Source organism: Lithobates pipiens, unplaced genomic scaffold (assembly GCF_037356315.1).
Source record: "Lithobates pipiens isolate NorthernLeopardFrog02 unplaced genomic scaffold, aLitPip1_a1.2 Scaffold_8, whole genome shotgun sequence".
Classification (NCBI taxonomy): domain Eukaryota; kingdom Metazoa; phylum Chordata; class Amphibia; order Anura; family Ranidae; genus Lithobates; species Lithobates pipiens.
In genome coordinates, this window is record NW_027507903.1 from 561800705 (window position 1) to 561823988 (window position 23284).

Genomic DNA, 23284 nt, shown 5'->3' on the forward strand with positions numbered 1-23284 from the left:
CTGCAATTCCAGCACTCTCTCTATTTTATGGGACTTCGGAGTATTGCTTATTACTGCTCCAAAAACCACGGAATAGCTTACAAAATACAGACAGCTGCTACACTTATACTTCTATGGGAAATCTTCAGAAAGGAAAGCTCCAAAATACAGCCATCAGTACAAATGTTACCTGACAACCTAGAAACATACATAATAGGAATGAAATTATTTGGTGTGAAAGCAAGCCCATTACCCACCTCTGCGACATAATCTTGAAGGCGTCCGGCAGGTAGCACTGCACGTTCTCCATTTGGAACGGGTCGGCGTCGCAAATCTTGTCGTCTGTCCTCCCATAGTTGGCATTTTCCACCATGATTACGTCACTGCCCGGGCACCTTAATTCGATCGGGTATCCTTCACATGCCAGTTCCCGACGCATCAACCCGAATGGAAGAGCCGCACGACTCAAGCCTGTAGGGGACAACACAAGTCCAGTTACTCCACCATGACTCTTCAATTGGATAGAAAATGAAGTGGTATAATAAGCATATAGATATGATACATTCTGTATAGTAATATATATAATATTAATATTATAGTAATATATATAATATAGTAATATAGTAATATTAATCACAGTATATCAAAACTCAAGAACAAGAAATAGCATATGGCCTGGATCTGAACGAAGCTAAGAGGAGGGTCAGCATGACCGGGGTGAGCAGTAGAGGCAGTGTTGTGCAGTGCGCTGGAGGGTTTAATTATGAAAATGTACTTACCTGATTGAGTTCTTGAGGGAGCAGGGGGTGGCTTCTTACTATATGGAGAAGAGGCTGAGCCTTGTCAGGATAAGTTGGAGCTTAAACCTGTATCAGTGAGGTCTCTCCAACCCTCCCGCCCCTGGACATGTTGGTTGTTCTAGTGTTCTTTGGTTTTTATTTGTTCCCCTTTTGTTGATTTGTCTTACTTATTTGCCTTTTTGTGGGTTTTTTGTGTGTTTTTATTCTAATTCATTCTTTGGTGATCTTGGATTATAATATCAATTTTATTCCCTTGTCATAGCAGTGTGTAGGTGGGGGCAGCCTGGGGGAGCAAGAATAACACACTCAGTCGCAGTGCAATGAAAGAACTTGTATTGAAATAATGCAGAGTCAGTTTACAAGTAACCTGGTGGGAAAGCAGCCCAACCGAGAACACTTACGGTTCCAACAGCAGGTAGAGAGCAAAATGCAGCCGAATTGTCAGCATCTGTACAGAGTAGAAGAATGTGGCCTGGCCATCTTGGACCTAAACAGGCAGATGTACACAGAAGTTGCGAGCCCTAAGCTTTCCCTTCTCATCAGGAACCTTTCCCTGCCACTAGTTCTGTTCCTACCAGGCAGGGTACCAGTCCCTAGTCTACCAACTGGCAAATGCATGCCAAACCAGGGATCCAGGGCCTTAAAAAAGCTCCTCCTGACCCAAGATGGCTGCCAGAGTCTCATGGGGTAGCAGCATGTAATGGGATAACTTCCCCAGTGACCCAGGAAACCATAGAGGAACCCTGTTCCTCCTGACTTCCTCTCCAAGTGAAGTACTGCTGCGGGAGAGTGCCACCTGCAGTGGAGAAAGTAGACTGCACATGCCTACAAGTTGGCAGAGGTCTCTGGGTCTTTAAAGGCAGTGTTGTCTTAAAAATTGAGGATTATGGATTGGGCCCATCGTAGCTATGGGTATCCCTTCCCAACAGTTGGTTACGTTGATAATAATAACTTTACTGAGTTAAATCTGGGAGTATAGAAGTGGTTAATTGTCCCCAAGGCAGTGTGGTAGCAGCTGGGGGCCTTTTCACTGACTGCCAGATACAGCCAGTTTTTGTTGGCTTTATAAGTGCCTTCAAAGACCTAAGGGCGCGTACACACGGGCGGACTGTTCGCCCAACTTTGTCCGCTGAACAGTGTTTCAGCGGACAGTCCGCTCGTGTGTGGGCTTCAGCGGACAGTTTCAGCGGACAGTCTGACGAACAAAGTTTTTCGGAATTTCCGTAAGACAGTCCGCTGAAACTTGGTTTCAGCGGACAGTCCGCTCGTGTGTAGGCTTGTTCGACAAACTAAGTTTCGCGCATGCTCAGAAAGGATTTACACGGCGAAGGTTGCATTGCAGTGTATTGGACATCGAATTTCTCGTCCCGTCGTACGTGCCGTTCACGTCATCGCGCAAGCTTTCAGCGGACTGTTCGTTCATCGTGTGTGGTCAAGTCCGTTCATGCAAATTTTGAGCGGACTGTTTGTCGGATTGTTTGACGAACAAAGTTGGGCGAACAGTCCGCCCGTGTGTACGCGGCCTTAGACCTGGTAGGATCTGTTCCTGTTTCTGTTTATGTATTGATTGTATGTGTTATGCATTGATTGCAATGTTGAATTGAGTTTCATTTGGTGAGATAAAATAAGGGTTGTTATGGCCCCTTGAATCCAAAATAGTTTTTTGCCTAGTCACTTTGGGATGGAGAAGGTGTTGTGTTAAGTTTACTGGGGTTAGAGATAATTGAGCCTTGGTGCTTTGCAAGTCCCTCAGTCATGTAACATTCTGTGCACTGAACTGACATCTGTTTTATCAGCCTACCCAGTTCTCTTCTGTGGACTACAGAACACTTTCCCACAAAATTATGGGGATTGGGGCGGGGGGGGGGGGGTGTTGTTGTGAAGTCCTAACATACTTCCTGTCCAAGGGTGATAACATTACTATTTTATAGACAGTGACAGAGAGTTTTCACCCCTAGGACAGAAGTGGGCTACTGCCAAGTTCACCAGGTGAAAATAATTGAAAAAAAGTCTGAGACTGGGTTCACACTACCTTCGCATTCAGCTCACAGCAGGGGTCCCTATTCACTGTTTCAGGCCTGATTTCAGCACTAATTTTTGGCTGAATTCGGACCTGAAACAGACCAAAAGATGCACAGGGCTGTGCAAATTCGCACCAGAGCCGCAGCAGAGATATGTGAACCGGCTCCATAGAAAGCTGGTCAAAATATCCTGCTATTGCGAATTGGATGTGGAGAATCCGCATTGCAATTCGCAATAGTGTGAACCCAGCCTCAAATAAGAAAACAAATGCAGCTAGCACTTGACTGTTATGCCGCGTACACATGAGTGGATTTTCCATCGGAAAAATCTTGGATGGTTTTTCCTGACGGAATTCCGCTCAAGCTTGGCTTGCATACACACGGTCACACAAAAGTTCGCTGAACTTTCCACCGTCAAGAACGCGGTGATGTACAACACTACGACGAGCCGAGAAAATTAAGTTCAATGCTTCCGAGCATGTGTCTAATTGTTTCCAAGTAGGCGTAGGAATTTTGCGCGTCAGAATTGCTACAGATGATCGGAATTTCCAATCAAAACTTTTCCCGTTGGAAAAATTGAGAATATGCTCTCAATCTTTTGCTGGCGGGAATTCGGCCAGCAAAAGTCTAATGCAGCATTCACGCGGTCGTAGTTTCTGAACAAAAGCTCTCATCGGTCTTTTGCTGGCCAAATTTCCGATCGTATGTACGCGGCTTTAGGCCTCATTCATACTTTGCATAGCAGGACCTCATGTTCCCGCTTTCGATTTCGTGTGGGTGATTTTCACGCAATTCTGCATGTCGCGCATAGGGCAGCCCACTTACTTCAATGGGCTGCCCTATGCGCGTTTGATGTACATAATTTTTAAAGGCAAGTTTTGCCTTTAAAACAATTATGTTGTGCGACGATCATGACAAAGTGGCACCGCATTTGGGGTGCCATTTAGAACAAATAGTACTCAAATGCGTGTTGGGCCTTTTGCAGCAATGGCCATGTGATTTGGAATCACATATAAAATCGCAGCGCCAAATGGGAATGGGGCCTTAAGCTGCGAGGCCTAGTTTTGTTGTTGGTAGAGATGTTTAAGCCTGTAACTGGTAAAGCTGAGGGTCAGGTCTGTTAGAGTGCTGTCACAAGACAGTGCTCCCATGTTACAAGTAAACTCTTCACGTTACCAGGAAGTGTTGCCATGTTACTGGAGACGGAAAATTATGCTACCTGCACCTTGGTAGATAAAGTGCTGGTAAATCTGTCTATTACCAGAGATTGTGAGCTCTATATTACTTGAGAAAGTATTACATGCTACCAGAGATTGTAGGTATGACACAGGAAAGAGCTGCCATGCCAACAGTGATTGAAAACATGTTACCAGCAGGGCTTTTTTTTAGCAAGGACTAGGGGGAACTCAGTTCCACCACCTCTGGCTCAGATCTTCTGCTCCCTGCTCACCACTATCACTTGGTAACACTGAAGTCCAGCTTCTGCATTTACAAGTGATAGCTTAGTTTAGCGTAGATCCCACTGAGGGCCAGACAGGGACAAAGGAGATACAGAACAGGTGCCCAGGGTTCAGTGCAGTCATGGGCAGGAGAGGGTGCATGGTAGGCTGCACCCTATGTGGTCTCAATTTTTTCCCTGGCGACCAGTTGTTGATGCTCCTACCGCATGATTTCCTGTGCAAGTGACTGTAGTATAGTATAGTATGCTCGGAGGCACTACAGCCGGTTAGGTGTTTCAGCTTAATATTGCAACAAAGGTAAGACATATGATAGATGGTGGAGCTTTTAAGGAGGGGGGAGAAGATGAGGGCAGTGGAGGGAGGGGGTTGTATGCAGAGAGAAGAGCTACTATGTGATGCCATTTGGCAGGTATGTGTGTGTGGTGGGAATGGTTGAGTTCCTGCACTTATTCTCTGGGAAAAAAAAGCCCTGGTTACCAGAGGGTGCAGGAACCAAGAAAATGTTGCATGTTATCATAGAAACTGTTATGAGAGCTGCACATTGCTAGGGGTAGTGTCATGTCTTCAGGGAGACTACCATGGCTCCTGAAAGACTGCTATGTTTACAGTGAGAGTACTTGGTTTTTACATAGAGCGCTGACTAGGACCGTTCTTCCTACCAGAAGATATCTGCTTACCATGCATTTCAGCATCAACTCTCATTGAGATTTCCCCCTTTTTGTCCCAGATAAAGCCATTACTGTTACACATAGGAAACAATAAAATAACAACCTGACCAAAGTTCTAAGCGCTACATTTTTGATTTGGTTGGAACATCTCTTTTATGTCTTCAGTTTAGGCCTCCTTCCATCTTTCTAAAGTATTTATTGTAATATTGGATTATAATATACATGTAGAGAGCGGGCACTCTACAGTTATAGGAAGTGGATCATTTTACCTTCAGGCAGTCTTGATGACAAGACAACATCATTGTTGGTGACAAGCTTTGCATGGCAATAAGGGAAGATTGTGGGTGTTGTAATGATTGTGTCTTGTGAAATGGAGATGTTACTGATCGGGCAGAGCAGCTGTTTGGTAGAACGGTACGTATGCAATAAGCACTGGAAGCTCTGGAGATTAGAAAAGCAGATAGCCAATAAAAAGCTAACATATGGAATTACACAATGCTCGACTATCTTGAAAACCAACTGGACATAAGTCTAAGTTAGTTTCACTACAGGGGCAGCCAAGAGGTCTTTTTTGCACACATTACTAATGTTTTCTGGCTAAAATGCAACAAGGAGGTGAAGGACAGTGACGTGGGCTAGAAGCAAGCACCCAGAGGTGTCTCTATATACATTCAGTTATCTTTGTACTGCCTGGGAGCCATAACATTCAGGTTGGTCCTATTAAAATAATGCCAAATTCATTAACTGAAGTTGGACTGAAGTTGGACTTGGCCTTGTTCTTTCCTACCTCTTGTGTTTGCCACTGGTCTATAATTATGAATAATAGTTGGGGGGGCATTCAGCTTCAAGAATTGAAGTCAATATCTACATATTAGAGCTCCTATATATTTACATACTAGAGCACTTTAAAGTGTATTTAAACTAAATTTGAAATTGCTAAAATGTTCTAAAAGCATTATATATATATATATATATATATATATATATGTATGTATATACGCACACACTGTAACAAATGCTGGAACAACATACCATTAACACCTGAATGGCTTCTGTGGACAGCACAGAGATCATTTCCTATATTTATTATATATTAAGCTCCTTAATAACCTATTATATTTATATTATACCCCAGCTCAGTGCTTATGACAATGAAAGCTGTATCCCAGCATAGCATGTGTTGAAGAGAATTTGTCACTTGGTCCATTTGGGGAAAAAGAGTTTCTTAGTAGCCACCCCTGACCCCCTCTTAATATTCGTGGTCCCCTGCAGCTCAGTTGCTGCATTAAAAAGCTCAAACCGCTGATGCATTGGGGTTGATTTGCTAAAGGCAAACAGACTGTACAATTTTCAAGTGCAGTTGCGCTCATTGTTCCCAGAGCTTAGTAAATGTGGTAAATCTCTGCCTAGTTCCATCATCCAATCATGTGCAAACAAAAATGTTTTTTTTTATCTTTCCCTGCACATGATTGGGTATTTTTACAAAGTGAAGCTTTACCGCAATCTTAATTTCTAACTAAAAAGAGTGCAATTGCACAGTCTATTTGCCTTTAGTAAATCAACCCCAGCAATTTCTAAGAACAGATACTCTAGGCCTCACTCATCTTGGTCAAATACACTGTGCGTTAAAAAGGCCCTGAAACTCTATGATTCTTTAAAGAGAGTCCCGGAGCAGAAGGAGAGGAAAGGATTGGCGTAGGGATGGCATGACAGGTGTGGACAAGCACAGTCATGCTTTTCAGAGAAAAAGTTGTCCCCTTTAAGAAAGGGGGAGTGGCCGAAGCAGGGGAGGCGCTCGAGTTAGGAAGCTATTAGGAAGGAAGGGGAGTGACGTCATTAGTGAGCGGCGGAGGAGAAGATTCCCACCCACCCTCCCGAGTATGGTTAATTGTAATAGGGGCAGTAAGGACAGCTTATGCAGTGGTTGGGGCTTTGGAGGAGGAGAATATGGATGTTATATGCAGATATAACATGGTTGGTACCCATCTGTGGTATGGGGTTAACATGGTTGGTACCCATCTGTGGGATGGGGGTTAACATGGTTGGTACCCATCTGTGGGATGGGGGTTAACATGGTTGGTACCCATCTGTGGGATGGGGGTTAACATGGTTGGTACCCATATGGGGATGGGGTTAACATGGTTGGTACCCATATGGGGATGGGGTTAACATGGGTGGTACCCATCTGTGGATGGGAGTTATCAGGTACCTTCCGGTTAACGAGGGGTTAACCAGGAAGGGGTAAAAAGTAGGTCACTGTGAAAGTTGAGTACCGTCTCCAGGTCCGGGGGCTTGCGACCGGAGGCCTAAAGTTAAAAGAAGTTTGGCGCAGTGACCAGTGGTGGGTGTTTCCCTCAAAAGACCCTAATAGTATATAAAAGTTTGTTAAGAGTTATTTAAAATGTTATTTATTTAATTGTTAATAAAAGGCCGTCAAGGCCATTTACTCCAAAATCTCGTCATGTCATTTGTGGGGGGATTTGGAGGGGTTAAATATTATGTTTAACGGGTGGCTGAAGTGACTGTGGGTTAGGTCCTTCATATGTCAAGAGAAGTGTGGGATTAGAAAAAAAAATTCATACTCACCTAGATGGATGCAGCATCGATCTGATGCTGCATCTGTCCCCTGCCGCCTCTGAAGCCCAAGAACTGAGTGATCAAAGATTGCTGATCATTCAATTATCGATCTTCATTCATGACTATAGAGTCAACGACTCTATACTCTGCCCGTCCAGCGTTCACTAGAGCGCAGAGCTCTGGAGAGGGTGGGAATGGCTGACTCAGACTTTCAGCGGCATGCTGAGGGGCTGGGCCAGCTGTCGGTCAGGCATCTGGGTGGATCTCGACATTATAGTTGGTATCTCTCCAGAGCTTGGACCAGCTGAGAGACTTCACAAGGCTTTAGCCCACTGTCGACTGAATATGGCTCACAAGTGTGCAGAACAAAGTGCACTTTTGTGATCCCCAGGAGTAGTAGGGCCAATAGAGGGATACCATTTAGCACAAAGTATATAGACTAAAGACATGGCCCCGACATATGTTTGTTTTGGAGACCATGAAGAATTCTTAACGAAAAAAATGATTGGGTACAACCCACAAGTGCTGTTTTTCCTTTATACTAGCTTTCTAAATAACAAATGGGGTACTCTAGAGGTTGTATCAATAGTATAATGTTTAGAGGTCTATACATCAGACCAAAAAGAGGGACAATTGAGGAGGAAAGAGGGACTGGAGACTTTGGTTCCAAAAGATGGACAGTTGAGAGCTATGGATATAGTCTAACAATGTACAGCATAAGGTATGTTATGTACATGTAACAATAATGTCATGGAATGTCATATTATTCAAAGCATGGGTGACATCTGTATCTCAGTCTACAGTTTCAGGATGCTGTGCCCTCTGTGTTTTTGGCTCTTTCTAAAGACAGTTGTGGCCACTTCTGGTAGTGCTGGCACATGACAGGGGTAATTTGATGGCCCTGGTCAGAATTCCATGTTTTAAGGTTCTTGGCGGACATTTTGGAATGCAAACCTTGGGAAGACATCCATTTTACATGACTTTAGAGGTTTCCATAAAAGAAAGATAGACCCCCGCCGAGAGGCCTTCGCTGTTGCTGTGTTTTACACCTGTTGTTTACTAGAGTTTTCACATAGTTACTATGTGCAGTTGGTGTCTAATATGGAAATAAGTTTGCCCCCAGCAGTCCCTATAATTTCCACAGATGTCTGTTTTCTCAGACTGCATATTGCAGGTGCTATATCAGAATTTTTATTACCATTAAATGTGTCCAGATGGCTCTTGGTGAAGTTCTCATCTTGCTTATCTTTTTCTGTCAATTTGATTATTGGAAGAAAAAGGCTTAATGACTTCAGAAGAAATTTTACATCAAGAAGCACTGTGGTGTTGCGCATAGAAAGAAATCAAATATTAGCTGATAGTTTCAGATTTTTTGCCCTGGCTACTGTATGTAACATGCACAATAGGGGCAGGGTTGGGGTGTTATGATGAACAATGCTGAGGTGGCGGCAGGCAGTATGTGCAAAAGAGGAGTTTGAAGGGTATGTTGGGGCAGTGTGTGAAGGAGAGGAGTGTGGAGGGTATGGCAGTGGGCATTATGTGCAGGAGGGGAGTTTTAAAGGGTTTGTTGGCGGGTAGTATGTGAAGGAGAGGAGTGTGGAGGGTATGGCAGTGGGCAGTATGTGCAGGAGGGGAGTTTTAAAGGGTTTGTTGGTGGGTAGTATGTGAAGGAGAGGTGTGTGGAGGGAATGGCAGCAGACAGTATGTGCAGAAAAGGAGTGCGAAGGGTATGGCTGTGGGCAGTATGTGCAGGAAGGGAGTTCAAGGGGTATGCTGGTGGGCAGTATGTAAAAAGAGAGTGTGAAGTGTATGGCAGTGGGCAGTATGGAGGGGAGTTCAAAGGGTATGTTGGCGGGTAGTATGTGAAGGAGAGGAGTCTGGAGGGCATGGCAGCAGGAAGTATGTGCAGAAGAGGAGTATGGAGGGTATGGCAGTGGGCAGTAAACTAAAAGCAGAGGGTAGAAATATAAAGTAGGTACCACAAGGTTCCAGAATTTTCCTGCAGTGGTCCAGTAATTTATTTAATAGAAAAAGTACTATGCAGTCCTTCTCTATTTCTGATTGGCTAGCAAAATTTGTCGCATGGGAGGGGTGTACAGTATACTTCCTGTTACTGGAAAAAAAAATGTACATCCCTAGAGGAGGGGGAATTTTTAAACAATTTAACCAAGTAAGGGCCACCGGGACAAAAAAAATCTTTATTACTGACCAAGGACAGTGCCTACTCTCCTTTGCCTCTACTAAATCATAAATGTACTAATAAATACTTTAAAGAAATTCTGACATTAGCATACACTTTGTAAAGTGGCCTGCAGTGCCTGCACATATCTTAGAAAGTCTTCTTAGCTTCCCCAGAAACCCTAAATCCTGGGGTGCTCTAATATGAAAACGCCAACACTACCTAGTGTATGGAATGCTAATCTACTCCCTCCTGCCATCTGAACATTTCTACTGACTTATCGAATATTGTATTGAAGGATAATCTTAGTGACCAGTACAAAGGTAAAGAAGGTTTAAAGGGGCATGTCAGCTATCTGCTCTGCTAGAGAGAGTTGGAATTTTTATATTAGAGCATCCCAGGATTTTGTAATTCTTAGATGGTTGAAAAGAATGTGCAAGGTGTGTGCAAGTACTGTGAAGTATCTGCTCTTTACTCTTGAGCCGTGTTTTGGATACATTTTTTTAAACTTTACACATTTTTTTTTATCTTTGTGTGTAGCAGATGTGTATATATATATATATATATATATATATATATCACCAGACATGTCACCCATTGAGCATGTTTGGGATGTTCTGGATCGGCGTATACAACAGCGTGTTCCAGTTCCTGCCAATGTCCAGCAACTTCGCACAGCCATTGAAGAGGAACAGACCAACATTCCACACTCTATGCGACGGAGATGTGCTGCACTGTGTGAGGCAAATGGTAGTCACACCAGATACTGACTGGTTTTCGGACCCCCCCGACCCCCCTAATACAGTAACACTTTTAGAGTGGTCTTTTATTGTGGCCAGCCTAAGGAACACCTGTGTAATAATCATGCTGTCCAATCAGCATCTTGATATGCCACACTTATGAGGTGGATGGATTATCTCGGCAAAGGAGAAGTGCTCACTAACAGGGATTTAGACAGATTTGTGAACAATATTTGAGAGAAATAGGCCTTTTGTGTACATAGAAAAAGACAAAGATGTTTAAATTCATCTCATGATGAATAGGGGTAAACACAAAAGTGTTAGGTTTATAATTTTGTTCAGTGTAGTTTACAAATAATACTGAGATCTGCCAGCACAGTACAGGCAGGGTTAATTATGGTAATCAATAACTCCCCAGTCCCCTCCTAAATATGTAAAAAGGTAAGCAGCAATTTTAAATATTTTTCACATAGCAAGCTATGTGAATAAGAACATGTTACAAATATAAAGTAGCGATTATCATAATTTTGCTGCAAAAGGGGAATTATATTTAAAAAAATGTTATAGTGAAAAAAAATGTTTCTTAGTCCTGACTATAATAAAGAAATTATGTACAAAACAATATACATCCTCTTCAATTTAATCTCCAGCAGATGCTTGTAACGTTACTGTACCTTTTAAAAAAATAATTGTTTTTTTTCACCTGCTGGCCCAGTGTATTCTCCATCAGCTTAAGGCTGCATTCACACCTGAGCGTAGCGTGTTTGAACGTTTTTACCGGCGTTTTGTCGCGCGACAACGAGCGTTTTGTCACACTACAACGCGCGACAACGAGCGTTTTTTAACTTCGGCGTTTTTTTTCAGCCAATAGGAAAAATATTTTTCATCTGCTTATTTTTTCTTGAGCAGATACAGCGTCAAAACGCCCGTAGAAACGCTCGCTGTCGCGCTAAACGCTCGAATCGAGCGTTTCCATTAGTTTTCTATGGGAATGAAAACGCCCAAATCAGCCCAATTCGCGCGACAAAAAAGGGTCCGGAACTTGTTTGAGCTTCAGGCGTAGGGCTTCAGGTGACATGGAGTGGAGATGTGAACCATCTCCATTGAGAATAATGGATTTTTTCCCCTCCAGCGTTTTGTAGCTTCAGGCGTAGGGCTACAAAACGTTCAGGTGTGAACGGGCTGTAAGACTGAATAGGGCTCCTTCACCTCTGTGGCATGAATGTGGGGGGTCTACACCAGAAAAGGCTAAAAGCCGTGATTTCTAGAAAAGGGCCACGTTCCTCCCAGTTCATGTAACAAAGAAAAATTCCAATCCATTGCAGTGCATCATCCCTATAGCAAATCATAGGTTATACAGATAGAGCTGTTGGGAAAGAATTTCTGAGTTTCTGGTTGTCTGGGTAAGATTATATGATTATAGTTCGAATTTAGACGTGACTTGGGTCAGATGACCCAGCCGCCCAGGGTAACAACTACACTTTGCAAAGTAAAAATTTGCTACAGTCTTTATCTTTTAGGAACCCAAAATTAACACATTAGCTCTCTCCTGTGTGTAATTACAGGTTTCTCCTCGAATACCAGTACTGTGTCAAAGGGTTCTCAGCCTTTATAATGGTCAGTTCTCTAAAATGCCCTTGCGTGACTTACAAACGCGCAACTCTAATCTAACCTTCAGAGAGTTAATTGCTACAGTGGAACATAGAGGTGGCCCAGTGGAACACTATATCCTTCATTAGGCAGGGGTGAGAGCGATGTTTTTTCCAAATAGGTAAGAAACTGATTGACCTGTACGTTCTGAAATTTCATAGTTACAGAACATTGCTCATTCTTAACTGCCCCGTAACCAAGGCTCCTGTGTCCTAGTTTCCAAGAACTGTTTTTTTTGTCATTGAAATTCATTAACTAAGAATACTTCACACACCGCACAGTTTGGATTCCTAGGGGCCCTGCATTGAATTTTTTAGTGTAACAGGGCAATCAAGCCGAGTAATCAAACATATTTTCCACGTTTGACATTCAAAACAAGGCACCAAGCTGCTTTAAAGGGGATAGGCACCAACTAATATTTATAAGTAAATGTTTTCTGTAGAAAATTGAATCCTTTAGCTATTGTACATATCACTGAGATGATCTATAGTAGAGACTGGAAAAACAAGAAGCAAAATTGAGGAATTCCCCCATAATGGCCAGTCAGACATTATCTCTAATTATGGATGATCTATAGTAGAGACTGGAAAATCAAGAAACAAAATTGAGGAATTCCCCCATAATGGCCAGTCAGGCATTATCTCTAATTATGGATGATCTATGGTAGAGACTGGAAAATCAAGAAACAAAATTGAGGAATTTCCCCATAATGACCAGTAAGGCTTATCTCTAATTATGGATGATCTATGGTAGAGACTGGAAAAACAAGAAGCAAAATTGAGGAATTCCCCCATAATGGCCAGTCAGGCATTATCTCTAATTATGGATGATCTATGGTAGAGACTGGAAAATCAAGAAACAAAATTGAGGAATTTCCCCACAATGACCAGTCAGGCCTTATCTCTAATTATAGTTGATCTATGGTAAAGATTGGAAAACCATGAAAAAAAATTGAGGAATTTCCCCATAATGACCAGTCAGACCTCATCTCAAATTATAGTTGATCTAGGGTAAAGATTGGAAAATCAAAAAACAAAATTTAAGAATTCCCCCATTATGACCAATCAGGCTGTATCTCTAATTATAGTTGATCTATGGTAAAGATTGGAAAACCAAGAAACAAAATTGAGGAATTTCCCCATAATCGCCCGTCAGGCCTTATCGTTAATTGTGGATGATCTGTGGTAGAGAGTGGAAAACCAAGAAACAAAATTGAAAAATTTCCCCATTTAGACCAATCAGGCCTCATCTCTAATTATTAACCTTTCTTATTTGCGTTTGGTCACTGGGGCTTGTTGATAAATACAAATTTTTTTAAGAGCAATCACCGCAGTGCGGATCATCTTTTCCTCTTATCTCTAATTATAGTTGATCTATGGTAAAGATTGGAAAACCATAAACAAAATTGAGTATTTTACCCATAATGATTGGTCGGGCTTTATCTTTAATTATACTGTAGATGATCTATGGTAAAGATTAGGAAACCAAGAAACAAAATTGAAGAATTTCCCCATAGTGACCAGTCAAGCCTCATCTCTACTTATGGCAAAATCTGTTCAACCAAATTTCAATCCATTTTAATAGGAAAAACAACCAAATAGATAAAGGCAACTTACCACCAATACATGGAACACTGAATCCTATAGGCACACAACCATAACTCTCTACTTTTTGGGCTCAAAACAGGAATGCATTAAGTATGTAGATAAAGTATGTCTCTGTCACTCCCCCATTTAAGGGGATCACAAAGAGTTAATACATAAAATATTTTGGATAAACAATGACAAAATGACAAATGCAGCTACTTGGAGGGTTTAGTGCTGTATAACATTTTTGATAGTTATATAATAATTATTTATAGAGTTATATATATCAGACCAAAACATTTGAGGTAGAATGAGAGACAGAAGAATTTGGTTGCAAAAGAGGGAAAATACCTCTAAATGGGGGATAGTGGGAGGTATGTACAATGTTCAGTACCCAAAATTACATCCCTCTGGTAAGACCACTTCTAGGGATGAGGAACCCAGGCAAAGTTTAGCATGCTGGATTTTCGGTTATTCCTGAACATACTGCCGAAATTACTGAAGTTTATCGGACCCAAATCTTGATTTTTTTTTGGCCTATTTCAAGACCAAATTGTGAGCTTTTGTAAGCATGGGTAGCTAGTCACTGCCACGAAGGACATGTACATTTTTACAAATATACCATTCAACCGGTAGAAGGACTTTTAATGTGTTCTAAAGTGCAACATTAAACATACACAAATCCTTTACTTAAAGCGGAGGTCCACCCTAAAGTGGACCTTCCGCTCATTGGACTCCTCCCCCCCTCTGGCGCCACAATTGGCACCTTTCAGGGGGGAGGGGGGTACAGGTACCTGTACAGTACAGGTATCTGCACCCACTTCCGGGATAGCTCTCTGCGGAAAGGGGCGTAGATCTACGCCCCTTTCCGAAAGTCCCCCGCTGCCTGCTGGGAAACACACAGGTCCCAGAGGCAGCGGGTCCATCCTTATTGCGCAGGGCGACTCACGCATGCACAGTAGGGAACCGGGAAATGAAGCCTGAAAGGCTCCACTTCCTGATTCCCATAGCCAAGATGGCAGCGGCAGCACCCGAGAGACGATCGAGAGATCGGCTTTGGGTGCCGACATTGCGGGCGCGCTGGGCGGGTAAGTGTCCTTATTTTAAAAGTCAGCAGCTGCAGTATTTGTAGCTGCTGGCTTTTAAAAAAAAAAAACGGCGGAACTCCCGGTGGACTCCCGCTTTAACATGCCTTAAAGTATAACTCAAGACAAAACTTTTCACCCTCTCTATCTCTAACTACACTATATTACCAAAAGTATTGGGACCCCTGTCTTTACACATGAACTTTAATGGCATCCCAGTCTTAGTCCGTAGGGTTCAATAATGAGTTGCCCCCCTCCCTTTACAGCTATACCAGCCTTGACTCTTCTGGGAAGGCTGTCCACAAGGTTTAGGAGTGTGTCTATGAAAATGTTTGACCATTCTTCCAGAAGCGCATTTGTGAGGTCAGTCACTGATGTGAACTAGAAGGCCTGGCTCACAGTCTCCGCTCTAATTCATCCCAAAGATGTTCTATCGGGTTGAGGTTAAGACTCTGTGCAGGTCAGACAAGTTCCTCCACCCCAAGAAAACTCATCCATGTCTTCATGGACCTTGCTTTGTGCACTGGTGTGCAGTAATGTTGGAACAAGAAGGGGCCATCCCCAAACTGTTCCCACAAAGTTGGAACCAAGAAATTGTCCAATGTGTCTTGGTATGCTGATGCCTTAAGAGTTCCCTTCACTGAAACTAGGGGGCCAAGCCAAACCCCTGAAAAACAACCCCACACCATAATCCCCCCTCCACCGAATGATTTGGACCAGTGCACAAAGCAAGGTCCATAAAGACATGGATAAGCGAGTTTGGGGTGGAGGAGCCTGACTAGCCTGCCTTAACCGAAAAGAAAACCTTTGGGATGAATTTGAGTGGAGACTGCAAGCAGGATTTCTCATCCACATCAGTGCCTGACCACACAAATGTGCTTCTGGAAGAATGGTCAAACATTCCTATAGACACACTCCTAGACCTTGCGAACAGCCTTCCCAGAAGAGTTGAAGCTGTTATAGCTGCAAAGGGTGGGCCATCTCAATATTGAACCCTACGGACTAAGACTGTGATGCCATTAAGATGCATGTGCGTGTAAAGGCAGGCGTCCAAATTCTTTTGGTAATATAGTGTATGTTTACCATCATTGAATGTGAATGTAACAAAAAATCCCAAATTTTGGGTTGTCACCAGAAAAGTAATAGAGGCAACATTTTTCAATGGGAACATTAGTTCTGGTAACCTGGGGGGCCCCATGGGATTCCCTAGATTTGCAGGGATTTCCTCTCACTTTCTGTTCTCGCTATGGGACAGAATGTGAAAGTAAATCTCCCCAATGGGGCACAAATGGCAAAAAAATCTGATAGGGTTATAACCTTCCCTTAGCCCTTGTACACACGGTCGGACATTCCGTCAACAAAATCCGTCGGATTTTGTCCGAAACTTGTGTTGCATACACACAGTCGGACAAAGTTGTTGGAAAATCCGATCGTACGTAACGTGATGACGTTATTTCTTTACGACAGGACTATGTTCAGGCTAGTAGCCAATAGCTTTGGTCTAAGAATTTGATCTGAGCATGCATGGCACTTTGTCCGATCGGAATTCTCTACACACAATCGGACAAAGTCCGATCGGATCATGTTGTTGGAAAATTTTATAGCCGAAGTCTAAAACTTTGTCCGTCGGATATTCCGATGGAAACAGTCCGATGGAGCCCACACACAGTCGGATTATCCGACAACAGGGTCCGATCTGACATTTTCCATCGGAATGTCCGACCGTGTGTACAAGGGCTAAGGCTCAGTTCACACTGACATGATTTAGGACACGTGAAATCCCATGTTAGTCAATAAGAGCTGTCTTAAATAGCACTACTGAAGTCGCTCCAACTTTTGAGAAGGTTCCTGTACTAATTCAAGTTGACTTCTATCCAACTTGTGCCCATAGACTATAATGGAAGTCGTCTCCAAGTCAGATCCCCATCTATATTGATGTGATTTGGATCCGACATTACAGGAAGATTACCCAGACATTCCCTGAAAATTACTTCAAGGTAGCTTCAAAGTCACATCAAGTCGTACTCAAGTAGCTAGCAAATCACCAGGAAGTCACCAGGCAACTTCGCACCATAAGTCACGCGTCTTTCAGGTCCTAGCAGTGTGAACCGAGCCTTACTCTAAAATGAAAAGAAAAATGTTCTTCTTTAAGCTTGCACAAATACAAAGTCCTTCCTTCATTCTGCATAGAAGTCAATGCAAGTCGCCTGAAGTCGCCCCAAAAATAGTACAGGAACCTTTTTTCTAAGTCGGAGCGACTTGAGTCGCTCCTATTAGAACGGTTCCATAGTACAGAATGGAGCGTGACTTGTCAGGCGGCTAAGTCGCTTGACAAGTCGCTCCTGTGTGAACCGGCACTTAGTGTTTACACCACTTAACCGCTTGCCTTGTGTAGGAGTACGGTGGTAGAGTGGCTCTCCTATGCCACATTACATATCTAATAATTAGACACAGCACAAGCGATCAGTGGGTGTCGGGGAATGATTGAGCTCTGGCACTCGCTAATTGGCCAGGAGGAATACAGGACAGAACTCTGTCATTGTAAACAATACAGAGCTCTGTCCTGTCCCCGAGGATGTGCAGGTTTTTGTTTCCCTGCTAGGCAGGGGATAAAACTCGGCACATCTCTTAGTAAAAGCAACTCACAGTACACAAATAAACCCTGGTTAGGCACACATTTAACCCTTTGATCACCCTAGATGTTAACTCCTTCCCAGCCAGTGTCATTAGTACTGTGACAGTGCATATTAATAGCACTGATCACTGTGTTAGTGTCATTGGTTCCCACAAAGTGTCAAAAGTGTCAGTTAGTGTCAAATTGTCCACCATACTATCAGAGTCCCGATATAACTTGCTGATCACTACCATTACAAGTATAAAAAAAAAATTCCAGTATATATACCATAGTTTGTAGATGCTATAACTTTCAAGCAAACCAACCCATATATGCTTATTGGGATTTTTTTTTTACCATAAATATGTAGCAGAATACATATTGGCCTAAATTTATGAAGGAATTTTTTATTTTTTTTATTGAATATGTTTTAAAAATATATTTTTTTTTTTCAAAATTATAAGGTCTTTTTTTAACCGCTTAAGGACCGCCTCCTGCATATTTACATCGGCAGCATGGCACGGCTGGGCACAAGAACGTACAGGTACGTTTCTCTTTAAGTGCCCAACCGTGGGTCGTGAGCGCGCCGCCGCCGGTGCGCTCCCGAGCCGGTCCTGAGCTCCGTGACCGCGGCCACGGGACCCGATCGCCGCTGGTGTCGCGCGATCAGGTCACAGAGCTGAAGAACGAGGAGAGGTCTGTGTAAACAAACCTCTCCCCATGCTTCCTACTGTGGCTGTCACCGATCGTCTGTTCCCTGTTATAGGGAAAGACGATCAGTGATGTCACATGCCAAGCCACGCCCCCTACAATAAAAAAAAACACAACATTACACATAACCCCTCCACGCCCCCTAGTGGTTAACTCCTTCACTGCCAGTGTCATTTACACAGGAATCAGTGCATTTAAATAGCACTGATTGCTGTATAAATTACAATGGTCCCAAAAATGTGTCAAAAATGTCCGATGTGTCCGCCATAATATCGCAGTAACAATAAAAATCGCTGATCACCGCCATTACTAGTAAAAAAAAAAAAAATAATAAAAATGCCAATAAGCTATCCCCTATTTTGTAAACGCTATAACTTTTGCGCAAACCAATCAATAATCGCTAATTGTGATTTTTTTAAACAAAAATATGTAGAAGAATATGTATTGGCCTAAACTGAGGAAAATAATTTTTTTTTATATATTTTTTGGGGATATTTATTATAGTAAAAAGTTAAAAATATTGAATTTTTTTCAAAATTGTCACTCTATTTTTGTTTATACCGCAAAAAATAAAAACCGCAGAGGTGATCAAATACCACCAAAAGAAATCTCTATTTGTGGGAAAAAAAGGACGCCAATTTTGTTTGGGAGCCATGTCTCATGACCACGCAATTGTCAGTTAAAGCGACGCAGTGCCGAATCGCAAAAAGGGGCCTGGTCCTTTGGCTGCAAATTGGTCCGGGGCTTAAGTGGTTAAATAAAATAAAGAAAGAAAATAAAAGTCATGATCAAATACCTCCAAAAGAAAGCTCTATTTGTGTGAAATAAAATGACATAAATTTTGTGTGGGTACAGCATTGCATGACCGCATGACCGCACAATTGTTAGTTAAAATAACAATGCGAAAAAGCAAAAAATGGCCTGGTCAGGAAGAGTGTATATCTTCTGGACCTGAAGTGGTTAATAACAGATCCCACTGGCTTCTGTTTGTAAACAAACAAGCCTGTAGATCTTGGATGTTGTCACTGACCAAATGTAATCATGGCCATATTTGGTTAATGACGTCACCCATAATTCCCAGCCTATCTGTTTACATACAGAAGTCAGCCAGAGATCTGTCATTTGTGATGGAATTAGCAGCGTCTGAACCTGACTGGGCATTGTGGTTGCAGGTCTTTGTAAATTACAATGATCTACATTGCTGGACAATGTGATTTTAAATTTGGTTTCACATGGTTTATATTTTTTCTTATAGGTGAATAAGTAATAAATGCACTATGCACCCCTTACCTATTCACCTGATGGAGGGAGTGGTGGATAACTAGGGGCCCCATCATTCTGAAGGGAGCCTATAGATCAGTGATGGCGAAGCTTGGCACCCCAGATGTTTTGGAACTACATTTCCCATTATTCTCATGCACTCTGCAGTGTATTGGAGCATCATGGGAAATGTAGTTCCAAAACATCTGGGGTGCCAAGGTTCGCCATCACTGCTATAGATTCCGATAAGCACCCCCTATATACCCTTTGGGAAAATTATGTGAGGATGAAACCACTGTCTCCTCAACATTGGGGACAAGTTGACTTGCAAGCCACCCCCCTTGTAAGGTACCCTTCCAATGTTGAAGGCATGTGACCTGGTATGGTTCAGGAAGGGGGCTCATACTTGCGGTCCTTCACCTTTTTGGTCCACCTAGGCTGTATACCTGGATAATGGTTCTTTTTAAATTTTAATGGGACCATATACTGTTTTTTGGAAAAAAAAATGGTACTGACCCTTTAAAAAAAAAGTTAAAGAAAGGCGTGGACACCACTTAACATTCATAAAGGACCCTTATTAAGGTATGCAGCCTGGGTGGCTAGAAAAAGAGGGGGGTAGCAATGCTTTTAGAAAAAGCGGACCCGAGATACCTGGCCTCTTGTTCTCATTCACAAAAACAGGCCAGGGATCTTGTGTGACGTCATTAATCATTTCTCATCAAAGCATTCAGGTCAAGTACCGAAATATTACGTAGGTGTGAAATTATTGTTCCTTCGCACTCAACAAAATTGTAACTATTAGATGTGTTAATTTTTAATGAATGAATATTTTTTTCTAATGAATCATTTTCTCTCTGCTTTACTCATAAACAGCTCCTAGAACTTTACAATAAACTCATTCATGTTATTTAAAGCCCAACTCCACTTTATCTCACACCATCCCAACGGAGACTGCAAGTGGTTGTTGCAACATATGTTACACAGCCAAGAGTCAAGTGTTGTCAAACAAACATGAGAATTGCCATGCAGCCGCCACTGCAATGCGTCCGTAGTCAAAAGTGACTGCAAAAAGGCTGTAGGAGATCAGCAGCACTAGCAGGCAACAGAGGCTGAAAAAAGGTAAAAGCACAGTGCTTTGGTAAACTAAATGCCTTCAGTTAGACTTTATAACTAAAAACCTGGGGTCAGCTAAAAGCCTCCTGTGGCTTTCAATATCATTTCTACGCTGATGACACCCAAATCTATCTTTTTTTTATTTTTTATTTTTTTTAACATATAGTTTATTCAAAATTTCAAATTTTGAAAAAAGGTTACAAATCATCACAGACAGAATTTTGGCGTCAAATGTACAAACCACTCCTCAGCTCACTCCATCAGTCTCCTTAGGCATCACTAACTTACTAACAGACATATCTGTCTGGATGTCACACCACTACCTCAAGCTCAACTTGCCCAAAACCGAGCTCATAATATTTCCTCCCCCACGGGCCTCTTCCCCTGACTTATCTGTCAAAAGCAATGGCACAACCATCCACCCATCCCTGCTTATCAAGGTGATAGGTGTTATCCTTGACTCTGAAATCTCCTTTCAGCCCCACATCCAAACACTTTCCAAAGCTTGTTGCCTTAACCTCCGCAAAATCTCTAAAATATGTCCCTTCCCAACCAATGAAACAACAAAGCTTCTGATTCACTCCCTGGTCATCTCCCACCTCGACTACAACTCTCTCCTCATTGGCTTACCTTTAAATAGGCTATCCGCTATTCAGTCTAATATGAATTCTGCTGCCAGACTTAATCACCTTACAAACCACTCAGCATCTGCCACCCCTCTCTGCCAATCCCTCCATTGGCTGCCACTCACCCAACAAATTAAATTCAAAATACTAACAATAACTTAAAAAAACATCTACAACTCGGCCCCCAGCTACATCACTAACCTAGTCTCAATATACCAACCAAATCATCCTCATCGTTCCTCCCAAGACCTCCTGTTCTCTAGCTCCCTTGTCACCTCCTCCTTTACTCACCTCCAGGACTTCTACCGAGCCTCTCCCATCCTTTCAAATTCCCTACCCCAATCTGCTTGACTATATCCTACTCTGTCTACTTTTTGACTATCCCTAAAAACTTTTCTCTTCCCTGTACTTCACTGTACTAAACAACTGCACTTCTATTTTCTTCATCACCTCATCCCCCAGTAATTACCTTTAGTATCACTTGACCCTCCCGCTTAGATTGTAAGCTCTAATGAGCAGGGCCCCCTGATTCCTCCTGTATTGAATTGTATGGTAGCTGTACTGTCTGCCCTCATGTTGTAAATTGCTGTGCAAATTGTTGGCGCTATATAAATCCTGTTTAATAATAATAACTCTTATGACTGGCTTCACACCTATTTGTTGTGGTAACACCCTATATGCAATGTACCTTCAAAAAGACTCCGATGCGCAAAATTCCTACGCATGCTCCGAAACAATTCATTTTCTCGGCTCGTCGTAGTGTTGTACGTCACCGTGTTCTTGACAGTCGAACGTTCAGCGAATTTTGTGTGACTGTGTGTATGCAAGCCAGGCTTGAGTGGAATTCTGTCGTAAAAATCTTGGATGGAAATCTTCCGCTCGTGTGTACGGGGCATTAAACAGGTTTCCCTACTGGAAGATTTCACTTTACTTTCTATTCCGGTGACAATGTTTACTAGGAAAGCCAGAGAGGGCGAATCTCCCAAAGAGGGAACACAGACAGCAATAAAAGTCTTAATAAAAGTACTTCGGACCTGAACTTAAAAAGTAAAGCTCTGCTATGTTAAAGTTAACATCTGGATAAATCGTGCCTAAGCAGTATCCTAAAAAATATTCCTTTTATTTTGAATCCTTCCTGAAAAAAAAAAAGAGCGCTTTCTGTGCCAACAACTATATGTCTGCTGTGTGAGATCACCTAATGGCATGCTGTCCCTGCCTGCTACTCTCATGACATTTGGAGTCCTTGCTGGAGGGGGAAGATGTACATGAGGAGCTACAGTGCAAGACTCTGCCAACTTCAGCTACGACTTCCACAGTACAGGTCCTCTTCAGCATTTTCTATCTGCACAAGTCCTAACGTTAAACCCGCAAAATCAGGCACATATTGTGCTCCTGTTACTTTTTAATTATTTTTCTGTAGTTGCACAAGGAACTGCAGCACAGCCTTTGGTGTGTGTGTGTCTGTTTTCCTTGAAATGCTAAAAAAGTTATAACTGTGTATTAAATAAAAACCTGAGAATATTGGGAGTAGAGATCAGAGAGATAGATATTAATACTATGAGGATTATATTTTTTATTAACTAGAATATTTGATTACTCATAAATTATATTTTAGTTTGGATTAATTGTGGAGGTGGCCACCTAGAGCAATGTTTCTTCTCTTCTAACTGCAGCCCTGGAGTGGAGTGGTTTGTATTTGTATGGCTAATATTGTAGACATGTATAATGGTAATGTATAACTTGTTTTGCCTTGTGTTTGCTGGATATTAGCTTACTGACAGCTTTTACATGTTACCTGTTATCTCCTGTGACTCTTGTTACCAGTGAACTCCTGTGACTCTTTTTCAGCCGACAGTGGGCTAAAACCCGCTGTCTGCTGACGTCACAGAGCCGGTCCATGATCTGAAAAGATCCTGACCATATGATCGGGATCAGCTTAGAAGGCTGAACTGGCAGTTTGCTCTGTCTTTCAGCAAGCCACTGAAAGCCTGAGCCAGCTGCTCCCACCCCCTCCACAGCCCAGAGTTACAGTGAGCACACAAGGGGCAGAGCAGAGAGCTGGTAACTGAGAGTCAATAGCTCTCTGCTCAGGGAACACTGAGAACTGAGTGATCAGCGGCCTTTTATCACTCAGTTCTCAGTCTTAGAGCCAGAAGGGGACAAATGTAGCATTGGAGCGATGCATCATCTACCTAGAGTATTTTTGTTAACCCAT

The 23284-nt window shown here is 42.5% G+C and overlaps 1 protein-coding gene across 2 annotated transcripts in view; it reads right to left on the reverse strand.

Moving 5' to 3' along the window:
* Window positions 1-23284, reverse strand: part of ADGRL1 (adhesion G protein-coupled receptor L1) — a 624094-nt gene that overhangs the window by 229348 nt on the left and 371462 nt on the right. For both annotated transcript variants that reach the window (XM_077470079.1, XM_077470078.1), the window contains exon 3: window positions 237-450. In XM_077470079.1, coding sequence (XP_077326205.1) covers window positions 237-450 — 214 coding nt within the window. The remainder of the gene's footprint in view (window positions 1-236; window positions 451-23284) is intronic.